The sequence below is a fragment of the Corvus cornix genome, chromosome 24, assembly GCF_000738735.6.
Source record: "Corvus cornix cornix isolate S_Up_H32 chromosome 24, ASM73873v5, whole genome shotgun sequence".
In the NCBI taxonomy this organism is placed as follows: domain Eukaryota; kingdom Metazoa; phylum Chordata; class Aves; order Passeriformes; family Corvidae; genus Corvus; species Corvus cornix.
Window position 1 is genome coordinate 2,053,420 of NC_046353.1, and position 16,939 is coordinate 2,070,358.

Genomic DNA, 16,939 nt, shown 5'->3' on the forward strand with positions numbered 1-16,939 from the left:
GAGGCTGAAGAGCCTTCAGCCCTTCAGCAGCAGCATTCCCTGGGTCCAAAATCCTCACAGCCCTTGCTTTGGTCCTGGTTTAAAGCGAGGAGGAAAACGGGAACAGAGCAGCTCATTCTGCTCCTACCCAGGCCCCCTCAGACCCTGCTCCAGCTCAGACCTTCCCTCACTGCAGGGAGGTGAGCAGGCTGCACTTGACAGGGAGATTCTGCCCTGTGCAAGCACAAACCCACACTCCACGGGGTTTGCAGCAGCACTTCCCCCCCTCCGGATCCAGACCCAGCTCTGCCACCGAGTGCTGCTCATCTGGGGAGAGGCACAGGGGCAGCTGGACCTCAGCTCAGGGAAGGTGAATTATTTGGTTAGCAAAGGTGGCTGGCAGGGTTTTCTGAGCAGGAGGAGTGTCTGGGCTTCACCTGGAGAGAAAAGCATCATGTTAGTGATTCCCATGCGAATTATGCGACCCCAGCAGACTTCTACTCATGCTCAGGGGGAAGGTTTTCACCTGGGCAGGGTCTTTTTGATGTGATTTTCAGATTTATAATTAAGAAAGCTCAGCTATGGGATGCACAGACCTCGAATAATTTGCCAAATTAGCAATGTACACACAGACATCCATCAACATCTTGATTTAACACATCCTTAAGGCTTGTAACTTCCAGGAGGTCCTGGAGAAAGGAATGCTATCTGCTGTCTGTTCCACTGATAGACAACAACATCTTCATTTACCACATCCTTAAAACTTGTTATTTCCAGGATGTCCTTGGCTGGGGGATGCTGCCTGTTCCCCTGATTAGGTCTCCTTTCTTCCTGATTAGGCTTGAAAGCCTACAAAGATCTGACAGCAAGGAACATCCTGACTCGAGATAATCTTGACCTATTCCACATTTTGCAGCGCAGCCAGCTAAAGGTTAAACACCAAAATGAAGGCAGAGCTGCTTCTTCTGCCTCCATGCCCTGATATAAGTCAGATGGAATTTTCAGAGCCATCACAGCCTCTCCCATTGGGGTGTTTGTTGATGTAACTCTCACTTACACAATCAGCCACCACACAGGCGAGTGCCAAGGCATGGCTGCGATCCTGAAAATGCCTCATGTCCCTGGAAATCCCCCTCTGCACAGGCTGGGCCCCCAAAATGTGCTGCTCACCTCCCACATGGTGCTGCTGGTCCCTGCAAAGGGGTGCTGGGAGTGTCCTGGTTTTACTGTGTGTGATGGGGACAAAAAACAGTGTCCCCAAGGGTGGTTAAAATAATTCCCCTGAGCCCTGTGCATTGTCCTTTCTCTCCCTCCCACAAGCAGGGATGCCTCTATCCCCTCTCTAATTCCCCTCCACTGAAGCCCAGGAATCTGGGTATCCCCTGGGCCCTCAGCTCGTTCCCAGCACGGCCACCCTCCCCGTCTGGGTACTGATCACAGCATCCCTTGAAGATCCCTGACCACTTTCCTTCCCTCTGTCATTTTTGCCAGCCCAACTGGCACTTTGAGGCTTTTCAAGCCACTCTCCAGCCTCTGATGAGGTTTTGGGAGAGCCTGGAAGCGTGGCGAGCGGATCCAGCCCTCCCTGGGGTGCCTGCTTTGAAGTGGACACTGGGATGTGCTTGGCTTTAGCGGGGATTTCACACACATTCCAGCCAGGGAATGGCTTTGCCATGCAAGGCTCTGTCCAGTTGTGACCAGTTTGTCCCTCTCCTCTCCTCCCCTGCAGGAAGCACCATCCTTGGTCAAATAACATCTGGTTAAAGAGCTGCTGGCTGCAAAAACATGTCTGGAATGTGGCCCTAGCCCCTGGTGACCTCCCTTTTTGTGCTGCCAGTGGCCACTGACAAGGATGGGGTTTGGCTGCAGCAGTGGGAGCAGGGTGTTAACCCCATGGGATCCAGCAGGGATGAGGATTCTGCAGAATTCTTGTGGGAGCTCCAACAGAGATTCCTCTGCCTGGCCTGGTTTTTCTTCTCTGTGCCACTGTAGCAAAGAGGGGGCAAACAGGACCTTGCTGCCACTAATCCACCCCAAACCCCCCTGCCCTCTCCCCACCTCGCTTGGCCAACCCCACAGACCCCCCTGCCTCCCACAGCCAGGGCCTTGCAGGATGGGGAGCACCCCAGCCTGTTCTGGGGGAGAAGATGAGCCCTGGAGAAGAAGGGAAATGTTCTCTGGCGTTTCCTCTTCCTCACAGCCCTTAATTTTAGTTCTGCTTCATTTCCTTGCAGCTTGGCAGAGTAATGAACAATCAAATCCCTTTAGTAATTTATTTCTTCTGCCGCACAGTTTCGAGGAGGTGATGACACTTGAAATTGCCTCTCCTGGAAGGATGGAGGGGCCGGATCCTGCAGCCCATTACACCAGAGCGTGCCTGTCCTGCTCTCAGCAGCCTGCCCAGAGCACATCGTGCTCCCAAACCCGTGTTCAGCCACAGATCCAGCCCGGCTCCCTTGATGAGTCCATTAAGGTCACGCTGTTACAAGCAGCCACCAGATGAATTCTGTCAGATAGAAGGCCCAGGAACTGCAGCTCAGACTCTCATCATTTGTGTTAATAGAGTTAATTTGCTCAACAATCGCCAGCAGCACTCCTGGGAACGTCTCACTCTGCCTGGCCGTGTGCCCCGGGCCGTGTTTGTCTCCCGTTGCCGTCGGGGTGTTTACAGCACCGGGCAGCTGTGTCCTGGATGTCTCCAAAGGATGAGCTCACCTCCCGTTCGCATCCGGGCGGAGGCACCCAGGGGATGCAGGGCAGGGTGAGGAGGAGCTGCTCTGCTTCCCTGCCACCTGGCCAGAAGCGCAGGGACAGGGGACAGTCCTCCTGCTGTCCCCTGGCAGCTGCAGCAGCAGGGAGGGCTCCAGGCTGCTCCTCACACCCCCTTCCTTCTCTCTTCTCCCCAAATCCCCTGAGAGCTGCGGCAATCCAGACTCTGCAGCCTCCTGGAGCAGGGAGGGAGCTGCCAGGTGTGAGAGGATGGAGCTGCTGGATGCTCCTGTGGCTCTGACCTGCTGCCTCCCCTCCTGCACCCCCCACACCTTCCAGGACTCTCACTGCCCCTGCCCTGGTGCCCCCAGCTGTCCCCACCCAATCCTGCTCCAGGAGAGCGACCTGATGCAGAAAACAACTCAGACTTCACATTCCCGACCCTTTTCCTGATTTCTCCCTCCCGTTAAGGGCATTGGAAGACGCCTCACGCACCTCCCCACCTCCCCTCACCTAATGAGCCTCACTCAGGGGGGTGTTTGTCAGCTCGGACACAGGGAGCTTTCCCCTTCTCCAGAATGGATCGAATGGAAAAGCAGGAAAGGGAGCAATCAGTCAGCAGGACAGAGAAGCTGACGGACAGGCCCTGGATACAAAAGCCAGGCTTACCCTGGGGATACAGCAGGAATAAACAACATCCCTGCACCGTTCATAGGCACTCCAGCAGGTGGACACGGTCAAGAGGGCTGCAATGATTCAGAAAAGGCAGAAGATTTGAATAACTGCTCATGATCTGTCTCTGGAGACCGGCACACATTTGTTCGTGGCTTCTGAGACGACAAAACAATTTCCCTGTGTTTGAGGATGACAAGGCTGAGGAGCTCGCTGGACACCATCTCCTTGGATACTCCACTTATTACGAGCAAACAGAGGGGCTGGAAGACTCAGCTGAGGAGATTCCTAACTCACTGCTGTTGGTTTTTTACTATTTGTTAAAATAGTTAAATTTGAGAAGGTTAAATTCCGGCAGAATGGAGGAGGGCACAGAGAATGACTTGAATCCTATGGGGTGATGTCCTGGCACCACAGAAAATGCAAACACAGGCTCCAGTTAATAAAGAATTAAAAGGCAGGAATATAATCAATGCCAGTCTAAAGGTTCATGGGAAATGGGCCTTGTCAGTCAAACACCATGTCACTTTTTGCCTACTAAACCAGTCAAGTCATCAAAGCGAGCGTAGAGATGGGATGGAAAATAGATTTAGAATGACTGACAGGATTTGGGAGTGGAACACAGAGGCTGCCAGAGCTGCTCAGTCAAAAGGTCACTCCCCAACCCAGAACAAGCCCTCCCCATCTCTAAATCTCCTTCTCCCCACCCCAATCCCCTGCTGGGTGGCAGCCTCTGGGCTCAGCTGGGTGCCAGGAGAGGGGAGGTGACCCCTCTGCGACACAGGCCCTTGAGGAAAGGACATCCTGGGGATGGGACCGGGGTCTCAGGGCCTCTGTGGAGGGTGCAGAGCTGCCTGTGCACATCCCTCCTTTTGGGGACAGGCTCCAACACCCTCCTCTTCGCCTCCCCCCGTTCTGTTGCTCAGGTAACACTTTTAAGGTAGGTCCTCCAAGCAAATTTTTAGGTCAGCTATAATTGGGGAAGCTCACATGGAGCTATAAAACACCCGTTAATGTGCTGGAACTATCTAGTTAAATGCCAATTATAAAACCCCATAAGCGCCTCAACTCAAATATATTAATAACATAATTAAACATTTATTGCTTATGCAAATTAAAAGTTCAGTTAATCGGACGTCAGCGAAACCCCAGGAAGTGACCATTTAAGTAACTAATTTCTATTTAATTACGATTCCTCCCCGTTGCAAAGCCCCCCATGCCATTATTCCTGGGCAGTGTTTACTCGAGCCATTCCGATTTGGCATTCCCACCCCATCCCCATTCCATTCATAACCCCAGACAGCTGCAGCATTCAGAGCACAGCTGGCAGCAGCTGGGCTGGGCACACTGGGGCAATTATGGACCTTGGGACGGGCGTTTCGGGGTGGGATCAGCTCCCTGGGTGGACAGAGCTGTGTGCCAGCAGAGAGCCACTGTCCATTGTTATGGGGACATGGTCACTGGAAGGACTGGGAGCTGCAGCAGGACAGTGGGATGAGGCTGGAAATGAGGCATTGATTCCTCGAGGAGTGGAGGAATTTCCCCCGGCGAGCGGAGCCATACGGATGGACTCCCTCCTCCCCTCCCTCCCTCCCTCCACGCCACGTGCAATCAGTTAAACCTGACAGGTGTGAAGCTGGCAAATTTCTTTTCCAAACCGTGAGGAAATCAGGCTGGCAGGAGTTTGGCAGGGACAGGGGGAAAAGGGAGAGATGGAAACATTCCCTCACCCTCCCTCCATGGGGTGAGCAGTGGCTCGGGCTGGGCAGAGGGAGGGAAGGTGCACCTTTGAAAACCAGGAAAAAGTGAATCCCCCTCCTCTCACAGCTCCCTTTGATCCATTAGGATTTGATCCCTGATCACCTCCCTGGATTTAGCCAGCGCTGAGCTCCCCAGCAAACCACAGGACAGTGTCTTCTGCACAGAAGCAGACAAACACCATTTACTGCTCACATTCAAGCCATTTTCCTCCCCAAATTCCAAACCATTCAGACAAAACCCTCTGCCTGCTTCCTACCAGGACCTGGGTCTGGTCCAGCAGTTGTGAAATCTGTGGAGGAGGGAGCATCCCTAACTCACCTTGAGCCGGGCTTAGTCACATCAGGCCACATGCACCTCGGCTGCCGAGGTGAAGGGAGCAGCTCGGATGGCAGGTATCCATAAATCACTGCCTTTCAATAATTCAGCCCCTGGAGGGTGATACAACATTTTTAACCTACATTTCAGGTGGAAATATCAGCCTGGCTCTCTGATTTCTGCTCGCTAGGATGTGAAATTCCAGCAGTGCAACACGCATCCATTTTTTATTCTTTTTTTACAGGCTGAGCCTTGTTCTGTGAATGCTCTCTAAAGCCAGGCTGCATCTAAACATGTCTTGGGAAGGCTGTGAAATGCCTTGTTTGGAGGAGGAGGAGGAAGAGGAGGAGGAGGAAGAGGAGGAAGAGGAGGAGGAGGAAGAGGAGGAGGAGGAGGAGAGAACCAGCCCCCCTTGCCTTCTGCCAGGCACCACTGAGGGCATCTGAGGCTCAACAGCACTTCTGGTGTCACAGGTCCCTCAGCTGGAATCCATTTGCATAAAGCAATTTCCTCCAACAAATATGTTCATACAAATCAAACTGGAGATTGCAAATAATTTGAAAATGAAAAAATAAAAAAACCACCAACCCTAATCAAACATATTTGTTGCTACAAGCAATTCAGCCTGCACCGGGAGTTTCTCTTGGTTCCATTTATCCAGCAGTAGCTGGAGGAGATTTAATGGGCTGTGTGTGACCTTGAGTGCTCTGAGCTGAACTGGAGCAGGACTTGCCTCTCACCTCACAAGGAATTTGGGATTGAGGGTCACGTATTTCAGTGACCTGACCTGTTTCCAGTGCCCCTTCCCTGGTTTAACATCTCCCAGTCCCTGCCTTTCCCTCAGTCTGCTGGAGCCCTCTGGCTCCTGCACTTCCAGTTCTGATCCTGTGGATCCCTGGGAGATCCCCCCGGTTTTGGGTGTTGTGCAAGGTGTTAATCCCAGGTCTGTGCTGGGAATATCGGGCAGGTTCCCTGGAAATTCCCTGACTACCCTGGGCAGTCTCTCCCTCACCACAAATCATTCTCCAACTCCTTTGTACGGGCAGAAGTAAAACCCCATTGCAGCCAGGAGAGCTGATGGCGTGCCCAGGACGGGACACGGGCTCTGCACCTCCACCAGGGACATTCCAGCCCTGAATTCATCTCCCAGTTCCAGGGAGCTGAACCCCACTCTGCTCTGGCCCACGCTCAGCACTGAGCGTACACCAGCCACAAACCTCTGCCTCATCTCCTCCTGCCCTGATCCCGCTCCTGCCTCGCCCCTCTGCCGCTGCTCAGGGCTCTGCAGCCCCTTTTGGGGCCAGCAGGGCTCTCCTGCGGGGCTGTGGCTTGGAGAAGGGATCCAAGCCATGCTGCCATGTTTCCATGGGCTGCAGGCACCTCTGGCACTCCCACACCCCCAACGTGTTTCTGTTTGGTTCCAGAGAAACCCAATCCTTGGGGGCACTGCCTGGGGGGCTGCTCCTGCTGCCTTCAGCCCCCTGCAACCTGAGCTGCTGAGAAGAGGCCCCAGGCCATGGGTTTTATCCATCATCGCTGAACTCTTAAGGCCTGGCCTGGGAAAGCGGAGCAGCATTTCCCAGGGGCTCCTCCCAGCCAAGACAGCCCCTCCTGTCCTTCTTCCCATCTTAGCCCCAGCTCCCCAGTGCTGCTTTTGTCCCTCCCCGCCCCCAAACTTGGCTGCAGTGGCTGAGGCAGCTGCTGGGAGCTGGTTCTGTAGGAGCCGTGGTCACTCCTGAAGGAAAGCTGCACTTCCAGCACTCGCCATGGCTAACGGGGAAATGAGAGGGGGAAAATAGGAGGAGAGATGGACACAGCCCAGAGAGTGCTCACAACTCCCCTGGTCACCTTAAAGCCTGGCTTTTCCTCCTCTTTCACAAGGAAAGGATTCCCAGGGCTCTCTCCAATGCCTCCCAAAGCAGAATGACTGAGACCTGGCTCCGTGAGCAGCACAGGGGCTGGAGGATTCTCCTGCCAGGCTGCACACAGGGCACTGATCACCACCCTGGTCCCGGCCTCCTGCTGCTCTGGCACAAGCCCCAGGGACCAAACCACTCCTTCCCAGCCTAATTCTGAACACTTCCCACTCCCTCCAGCTCATGGAGATCAGCTCAAGTCCGAATTTGGGTCAGCATCCCTCTCCCTCCGTGATGGGGAACACTGGGGTTTGGGTCAGATTTAGGTTCAGGCCTCCAGCACATCACCCACGTGCTCCAGTTGGGTGCAAAACCCCCTTCCCAGGGAGTCTCCTGCTTCCCCAGGGCAATGGCAGAGGGTCTGCTGGGCTCAGTGCAGGGACAGCACGAGCGCTCCCTCTGATCTCCCACCTGCCTTGTCCCTCCCTCCCTGACAAAAGCCCGGCCTTGATCTCTGGGAACAAGGATTCCTTTGTAGCATCCGTGCACAGGCAGGGAGCTGGGGAAAGGAAAGGCAAAGTGTCCTTCCCAGGGCAGGGAGCAGTGACAGGGACGCGGGGATGTGCCGTGGCTCCGCTCACCCTGAGCCCCCCTGAGCCTGCAGAGGGTTTGGAAGCACCATTGCCATGGCAGGCACGTGTGGCACTGGAAAACATCCTCCTGTGTCCTTCCTGTGTCCCTGACACCAGCTAATTCCACATTTCTAGGGAAATATTGACATTTTCCCAATAGCCTGTCCCATCTGCTGCAGCCAGCAGTGAGAACTTCCTCAGCCACAGACACTCGGCCTCACTCTTCACAGATTTTTGGATGGATTTTTCTGCCCTGTTTTTCTAACCATTTATTTTTCTTAGCTCAGGTTAGCTTTGGGCCTCAGCCAAGCAATTTCACTGTTTACATCAACAAAAGGAAGAGCTTCCAGCCTCCTTTAGCCTATCCTGAATCTGCCGTCCAAGAATTCCACACGAAACCACCACGCCAGTGGCAAACCAAGTCGTTCCCAGTCCACCTTCTCCAGCTCATTGCTGTTCTGGAAATCTCTCAACCCTTAACCTTCAGCCTTCACCTGCAAGCAACTCCCGTTCCAAAATACAAATACAAATACTTGGAATTTCCAAAAAATACAGCGTATCCTGGGATATTTCCAACCCAAACCATTGGAGAGCAGGTGCCATTCCTGCTGCTGTGACTCCCCTCACAGCTCTCAGTCACTGAGTGCACGACGACGCAGCCACGGATGCACCAAAAAGGAGAAGGTCTCTTTTTTTAAAATTCTTTATTTATAAAAAAGTACATTTTTTTTTTCCACAGCTGAGCCACTATTTGTTTTTTGTACAAGTAAAAGGAAGGGTGATGCAACACCCTACCCACACAAATTATAACCATGAAAATACCGCCCCCCCCCACCCCAGGACTCCAAATGAACAAATTACAAAGGATGGAAAACAACAACCAAAAAAAAAAAAAAAACCAAACAAACAAAAAAAAACCAAACCAAAATCATAAAAGTCCATTACATAATTATTATTATTATTTTTAATTTTTGTTTTTTACAAAAGCACTTACAACACAGATTACCAAAAAAAAAAAAAAAAAAGAGAAAAAAAAGAAAAGAAGTGGGGTTGGGGTTGTTTGTTTGTCTGTCTGCAGTTTTAATTCCACAATGATCATTACAGCCAGAGGACGAAGAAAAAGAGAGAAAATCATTGGAGCTGAGGAATCATGTTTTAAAAAAAGAGAAAGGCCAAAGAAAAGAAAATCCAGATCCTCAGCGAGAGTCCCTCCACCAACACCAGCGTCTGCTAGCGGAGGATCTGCCTCCGTGTGCTCCTTACATTCACCCCCGGGGAATCACATGGGGAAAATCTCCCTGGTCCCAAATCCAAGCTCAGCCTCCTCTCTAAGGCTTGGCTTTCCTTCCCTTGCTGATGGGCTGAGCCCCCCCTGCTCTCCCCCAGCCCCTCTGCCCTTGGTCCCCCACCCCTGGGGTGAGTTTGGGGGTGATGGGGAGGGACCCGAGACCTTCACAGCCTCCCCTGTCCCAAGGACTGCCCTGCTTCTCCCAAGGAAAAGCTCAAACCCACAGCAGATTTCCTTGGGTGTGAAGGGGATGGGAGGAGGGCAGTGAGTGCAGGGTGGGGAGGGTGAGGTGCTGCTTCACACCTCAGAAAAAAGGGACAGGCAGCAGCCACACGCTGCTGGCAGTGCCCCCTGTCCCCACAGACCCAAAACTTCAGGGCTGCAACAGCAGAGGTGGAGGCAAACTTAAAAGTGGATTTGAACCTGCTGGCAACCCGGGATCCCCCTGTTTCCACACTGGGAAGCCTCAGAGCCTGCAGGAATGACACATCTGACCCCCACAAGGGCAAGGGGGTTTTCCCCCCCACCTCATCGGGTACCCAAACCCCCAAAAATCTGCGTGTGCGTGCGTGTGCGTGGCAAAGGGGAACGGCCAAGCAGAGCAGCAGCCCCCGTTCCAATCTCGCTCCCTTCTCTAATTGCCTCGAGATCAATCTTTGGAATCTCTCTCTCCCTGACCCGCCGTGATTTTTGCTGAACTGTTGTTGTGTTTCTTTTTCACTCAACATCAGGAAAATGGCTCCCTTTGTCCCTCAAGTCTTTGCAATCAATTTGGTGCAACCATCTCAGTTTAGTTGATTTATTTCACGTGGAAATCTTCAGGTTGTTTTTTCCTTAATTTATTTTCTCCCCCCCTGCTTGAATGAAAATGATTTAACAGGGGGAGAAAAAACAACAAACCTGGTAATTAAATAAGGGAAAATAACATCACTAGGGTGAATTGCAATGAATAATCCTGGAGTTAAGCCCCAGCAGGGAAATAGCTGTGGTGTCTTTGTACATAAAGCACGGGCTCGTTGTGGGTTGTGACACGGATATGTTTGCTTGCACAGCTCCCTGAATTCACACCGGGAAGGACATGGGGGCTTGGCCCAAATTCACCTGAATTTCGGGTCGCTGACCTCTCTCTCACTGCCTGCTCAGCTTCCCCACCCACCCTGAGGTACCACAAGCTTTGCCATCCAGGATGAGGGCTGGGAAAAGGAAAAGCACCATGCTGATGTCTCTGCTCCCTGGCAAAATCCAGCGCAGGGATCCCTCCTGGACAATGATCCCTCGGAGGGAGGAGATGAGGCACTGACACCCAGCCCTGAGCCATGTGAAGGCAGAGAAGCAGCCCAGTCACAGCCAGTGGGGCAAACCAGTTTGGGACTGGTGTGAGATGGGACATTTCCTGGGGAGCAGCTGCTCCCTAGCACCGAGGTGGAGGGGAGGAGGCCCCTGGACAGCTTCCCTCTCCCAACTGGAAGCTCCCACTCCTTTGCCAGGTCCCACAGGGGCATTTTCCACCTCCTTAGCACCTCTGATGCCGGGGGGGGGTGGAGAAGCAGGGGATTTTTCACTCGAGGCAGCCTGAGGGTCCCAGAGAGGTGGCCCGGCCTGTGAGCTCATGTGTGGCATTCCAGCCTGACAGAATCTGCCCACTGAGGGACACTGGGGCACAAAGGGACAAGTGACACCATCACCAGAGCACAGAACAGCCCGGGCTGGCCCTGCTGGTGGGCCCTGCACGGTCCCAGCACATTCCCCTCCTGCAGAAGCTCCTGGGAGCAGGATGCAGGTGATTCTTCACTTCGGCCTCTCTCCTGAGCTCAGCCCTGCATGCAGGGAGGGACAGATCTCACTTTCTGCTGGATGATGGTGGAAAATCTCATCTAATTCCCTTCAAGGGCCCCCTCAGAGCAATTCAACCCAGAGAAGGCAGCGATGCTATTACTGGACCCAAAGAGCCCTCAGATGAAGCATCAATCTGATTTTCTTCCCCCACACTTCTTTTTTCTTCCACCTTGCTATGGATTAATGGCTAATCACTCAGCTAATTACCACCCCAAGAGTCTCTTGGCCATCTAGCTGACCTTGCAAGGGACAGCAAGAAGCAAATGACGGAGCAGAGGTGGCATTTCTCCGTGGCTGTGGCGATAATTGCACCAGGGGAGCAATGCTGGAGAGCTCAAGGATGAGAGAAATGCAGCACTGAACCTTGAACTCGCAGGGTGCCTCGCTGCTGTGCCAGGCAACGCTGTCTAAGGACCTTCCACTCCAAGCTCTGGATGAAAAATGATCATTTGACCCCTTTTCGGAACCACTCTGAGGAGGTAAGTGGCTGAGCTAAGTCCTGATTTTGGGCTGGTGCAGTACTGGGCAGGAAGAAGTGCTGCAGCAGGAAGGGAACCGTGCATAGGCTTTAGCTTGGAAATTCCACATTGCTCCACTCTCTCCTTTCCTTTCCCTGGATCCCACTGGCTTTTTGAGCCCCCACGAAGTGGGCAGTGTGTGAACGGGCAATAAATAAGCCAAGGAAGCTACAGCTCAAAAAATGACACCTTCAAAGGCAAAGTAATAACTCCCAAAGCAGATTTCTTAGGGTTTCTTCAGTCATCCCTGAACTTGGGGACAGCCACACCATCCTGAACTCTCCCAGGCCTTCTGCCCCGTTGGCTTTGCACCTTTGCTCTTCAGGACACAGAGCTGTGGGGTCAGTGTGGTGGGAATCTGCCAGACCTGAGCAGTGGCCTCTGCCTGAACGTGAAGAATCCCTGCCGGACCCTGCAGGTTTTATAAAAGGTTGTTTTCTTCCAAAGCCACCTCCTCCCAGGGTGCTGGGGGAAATCTGCAGGGGAGGGTCTGTGCCACTGATCTCACTCTGTGCCTGCTGATGACCACCCAGAGTTTGGCGCTGCAGGCACTGTCACCGTCCTGCTCAGAGCCTGGTTGTGGGATCCAGATCTGAAGGATTATTCACTTCAGAGATGGACTTTGTTGGGAATTCTCCCTGCACCACACACTGTGCAGGCTCTGCCCTGATCCAGATTACAGGCTCTCCCTCTGGGGAATCAAAGCCCTTTGTGTGCTGCTCTCCCAAGGCACTGCAGGGAAGTCATTCCCACCCCTAATCATCAGTAATCAGAGATTTGGAGAGATGTTAAGAGGTTTTATTTCCTTTACTGGGGGGGTTCTTGCTAGCAGGGTGCTCCCGGTGGCAGCGGACAGACCTGGGACGGTTCAGCCTAAGGGATCCTGAGGGAATCTCTGCCTGCCCTGGCTCTGAGAGGACACAGAGCAGCCTTCCTGTGGCATGTGGCTGTTGTGCCAGAAGCCAGGAAGCCTGAGGGGCTGGCAGGAACCGCGGAGAGATTACAGCCCTACAATTGGATTGCCCACTGCCCTACCCCACTAATGCAATCACAGCAAACTGGGCATGGCTCAGGCTGAGCTCCCCAAGGTCTGCACTGAGCACCTCATGGGGAAGGAAAGCTTTGGAGGCTGCCTGGATCAGAGATCTGACCTTGACTCATCCGTGTGGGTCTCCCTCTGCACCCTCCTCCCTTCTGCAGCAGGATCGCCGCTGTGGAACAAAACCCAGCGGGTAAGGCAGGAGGAGAATTAGTCCTGCTATTTTTAGATGTGCATGATAATACAAAAAAACTGGGGATTTCTTTTCAAACAAAAGATTTATTTATACATCAAATTAAAAAAAAAAAAATATAACCCACAAGAAGAAAAATAAGCCCCAACCCAGTGAATCTAATTTGGAGATGGTCGGTGTGAGACAGAGGGCCCTGAAGTCTGGAATCCCATTTATCCACAGAGCAGAGATAGCAGCAATCCAAACCTCCCCAGCACAACGCTGTGGCTCAAGGCAAGGAGGGCGAGATCAATACCCCAAGCTCAGTCCCTCCTACCCTGTCTGCCAAGCCCGTGCTCAGGAGAGGGATGTGATATTGGAAAAGTGGCAATCAATGCCAGCTATGTGGTGCAGCCACGGGCTGGGGTTGTTGCTAGGGGAGAGAGAGAGAGAGAGAAAGAGGGAGAGAGAAGCACCCCCGTGCTCTGACCAGAATAAAAAACAAAGTGTAAACACATGACAACTAAGTCTTAGTGGTATAATAAAATAAACCTCGGGGGCTGGTCCTGCCCTGGCAGGGTGTGCAGAGCAGAGCTGAAGGCAGTGAATGTGTGGAAGCAAAGTGTCCTCAGTTGGTCCCTTCCCCAGTGGATGTGCCCTGGTGAACTGCTCTGTGGCTGGTACCAGCGACAACAACAGCAACAAGAACAAAAAGAGCCAGCCTTTCTCTGAGCCATCACAGGGGGAAAAATGTCAGCAATAAATACTCCTTTTCTTTCTTTTAAAAGCACACTCAAACAAAGACAGAAAAATGAAAAGCCAGGTGATAATAAATTGTAGGAGGAAAATGGCAGTTTTGTTTCCCTGCTCTGCTATCAGCCCCTGCACCTGGGGTTTGGTCTAGGGCTATTTTTCCCCCCTTTCTCCTCATTTTCCTTTCATTGAGTCATTAAAAACTGGGTGTGAATCTCTCCAGGTGTGCAGCAGGCAATGGGAGTGTCACCCAGACCCCACCGGAAAAAAAAAGTAATTAGGGGAAAAAAACCCCCAAAATCCATTCACCTGATAATGGCACCTATGTTTCCATTGCCATAAACTCTCCTGGCCCCTGTCCTACGGACAGCCCACCTGCCCCCCTCCCAAGGTTAAAAAACAAACAGAGAAGACAACATACAAACAAATTTCCAGTGTTTCAGGGGGGTGGGAGTGGGAGGAGGGAGCCTCGGGGAGGGAAGGGCACTCTGAGACATGAAGACACAAACAGAGTGTAATATACAGGCTGGGCAACAGTCGTTAAAGCAAAGAGTAACACCTAAGCCACCGACCAATACAAACACCACAGAAGGGGACGAAAGTCGTCGAAGAGAGAAATTAAAAAGCCAAACCAAAAACCGAGAGAAAATAATTACCCGACCTCCCGCCCTCCCGCACGAGCCCCACCCCAAAAAAATGATCCGTAAGCAAAGCCAGCCGCCCTCCCTCCCCGCTCACCCCCCAGCCCCGCCCGATCCTGCTGGGAGCATCCGAAAAGTCTGTGCGGGGCCGGCCGGGGCGTGCGTGGGTGTGCCGGGAGGGCCGCGGGGGAGGGAGGGCACCGCTCGCGAGCGTGTTTTTTGTGAGCGTGAGCGTGAGTGAGTGTGAGTGTAGCGCAGGGGCGTGGAGCTACACGTACCACTCCTTTTTGGAAATAAAAGACCCGTCGTTCTGCGACACCATGTTCTCGGCCAGGTCGAGCTGCTCGGGGTCGTACTGGAAGCCGAGTGTCCTCTCGTCGTAAGGTTCGGGGTGGGCCTTGCCCTCGTCGACGGTGAAGTAAGGCCTCTTGGCATCCTCCTCGTAGGCTTTGGGGACGCCCAGCTTGCGCTCGCCTCCCGCGTCCTCGTCCTCGTCCTCGTAGGTGCTGCTGCCCAAGGGGCCCGGCTTCTTCTCGTCGTCCGAGTCGTCGGGGTACTGGAGGTTCTGGGCCATGGGGGGGTGGTGCTGTGGGATGCCAGCCTTGCTGTAGCCGTTGCCGTACACGTGCTTCTTTGTGCTGTAGTCACCCTTGAAGGTGTGACGCCGGCGCCGGAGTACCACAAAGAGCACCACGGCCACCACCAGGACCAGCGAGACGCCTCCCACTATGCCCCCAATCACCGGTGTGGGGATGTTCGGCTGCACCATGGATTTGTGATCATCGATTGGAGACGGGGTGTAGGGAAATTCTGGGTAGGAAAAGACAGATGGAAGGGGGAACAGTGTCAAACCATGCGGAAACGCGCCCTCCCTCCATGCTTTCATTGCCAGTTTGGGGGGAGTGAGGGGGTGGGAAGATGAGGGTAAGGAACAGGGAAGGGAAAAACTGGGGAAAGGGCAAGAGGGGCGTCCTCACAGGGGTCAGCTCTGCCTCAGCAAGGGGGAGGTGCCGTGCCAAGCTGGCCAAGCCTCATGCAGGAGCCCAGCAGGCTGGAAGCAGTGATCTCCCCTCCCCAGCCCTCCGGGTGTCTCCAGGCGTGCTCAGATCCCACCAGCCCCGTGTCTTGAGTCCAGACGCGCTCCGTGTTACCGGGTGACAAAATTCCAGTTCCAGTTTCCCAGAGAGTGCTCCTGGTGAGGAGCAAGACCCCAAACCCCGGCCGAGGGTGGGCACTGAGCTGCTCACAGAGATGCCACGCTGGACCCACCAGCTCTGCATCCCTCTCCTCACATCCCAGCCCAGATGAGAACCAGTTGGGGCCAGAAGGCAGCAGCACCTTGTGATCCTCCACCCACAGGTGCCCTGTGGCTGCTCAGAGCCCTGCTGGCTCCTGACCCCGTGTGCTGACCCTGCAGCACAAGGACACAGCCCTCCCACTGCTCCTTTCCCTTCCCTGGCCAGCACAGTGCCACTCCTCCTGCTAATCTTGCTCCTATAGTTACCCTGACCTATTTAAAAAAATAAATAAATAACTCAAAAAGAGGCAGAGAAAAGAGATGAGAAAGCAGCTCTCTCCTCTTTCATGCAGTTCAACACCTACACTTTGGCACAGATAAAGTTTGAGGCAGGACTTCAATCAACCTTGCTGGGCACAGTTACAGCCCCTGGCCAAGCTCAGAGCCTGTTGAACACCCGTGTCCAGCAGGTATCAACACCACATGGTTATCTGAGCCCTTCACCTGCCTCCCAGTTCAGGCAGCAGGCACCTGGTCAATGCCCGGTGGCAGCCTTGTCTTTGCACGTGAGACCTCTCCCAGTGCTCCTCCCACCTCCAAGGCCTGGCTGCCAGCCCTGGAGCTTCCTGGCCTTCACTTTTCCCCCCAGCAGCCAAGGAGAGGTGCAGACCCAGCAGTAGAGTGCAGCCAGGGTGGGGTGATGGGGAAAGGGGGGCTCGAAGGCAGCAGATTCCAAAGGGATGTGAGGCATGGCTGCTGCCCACGCCCTTCCATGTCCCTGCTGGCAGGAGTGGGGTTCCTGCAGCACAGCTTAGCCCAGACGCTGAGGGAGAGGAGAGAAAAGAGCTTCCCCCAAGTGAAGGCACTGAAACAGCTGCAGGTTTTGGACAAGGGCGCTGAATTCGAGCAATTGCTGGCCTGAGCCATAAATGTTCTGGGTTTTTTTGTGCCTGAAAGATGATTAATTCCTGCCTTTCGTGAAACATCAACCCAACAACAGCGTCTTGGTTTCTGCAGTGCTGACTTGCCTGGAGCGAAGCCTCCTGAGGCTGAACCCACACAGAGAGCAGCCCACTGGGCAGAGTGGGCTGGGGGACAGATGGAGGGGCCCTGCTGGAGCCAGAATGAGGAGCAAGATGCTGTGCAGGCAGGAGACAGCATTTTATTCCCAAAGACAGCCTTAGAGAAGCAGCAAGGGCATGTCTTGCAGCTTGGGGAGCTGAGGCTGGGTTGTGGAAAGCCAAAGCCACATGTTGCATCAAGAGAAGGCTGTCCCAGCCAGCTGGTTCATGCAGAACCTCTCTGCAGGGACACCAGGGACAGTCACGTCCATCCCCTCGTAGTCCTGCCTGCTGAGAGCTCAGCTTCAGCCACACAACATCCACATTGTTCCCTCTACCCCTGCCTAAGCCACCTCCCCGGGGCCGCTCCTCGCTGTTGCAGCCTCTGTGGTGCCCAGTTCCCAAAGCAGGGGAGCACCTGGAGGCTGAGAGGGAGCAGGGGAAGCCCAGCAAGCTGGCTCAGGCCCCAG

General features: G+C 53.8%; 1 protein-coding gene across 7 annotated transcripts in view; it reads right to left on the bottom strand.

Annotated features, from left to right (window-relative positions):
• Positions 1 to 16,939, bottom strand: part of NECTIN1 (nectin cell adhesion molecule 1) — a 91,559-nt gene that overhangs the window by 23,224 nt on the left and 51,396 nt on the right. The window contains exon 6 of one of the 7 annotated variants that reach the window (XM_039565030.1): positions 8,612 to 14,981. The exons of the other annotated variants lie outside the window; for them this stretch is intronic. Within the exon in view, the coding sequence (XP_039420964.1) occupies positions 14,440 to 14,981 (542 nt within the window). The 3' untranslated portion in view covers positions 8,612 to 14,439. Of the gene's footprint in view, positions 1 to 8,611; positions 14,982 to 16,939 lie in introns of those variants that run through there. 7 annotated transcript variants of the gene reach the window in all.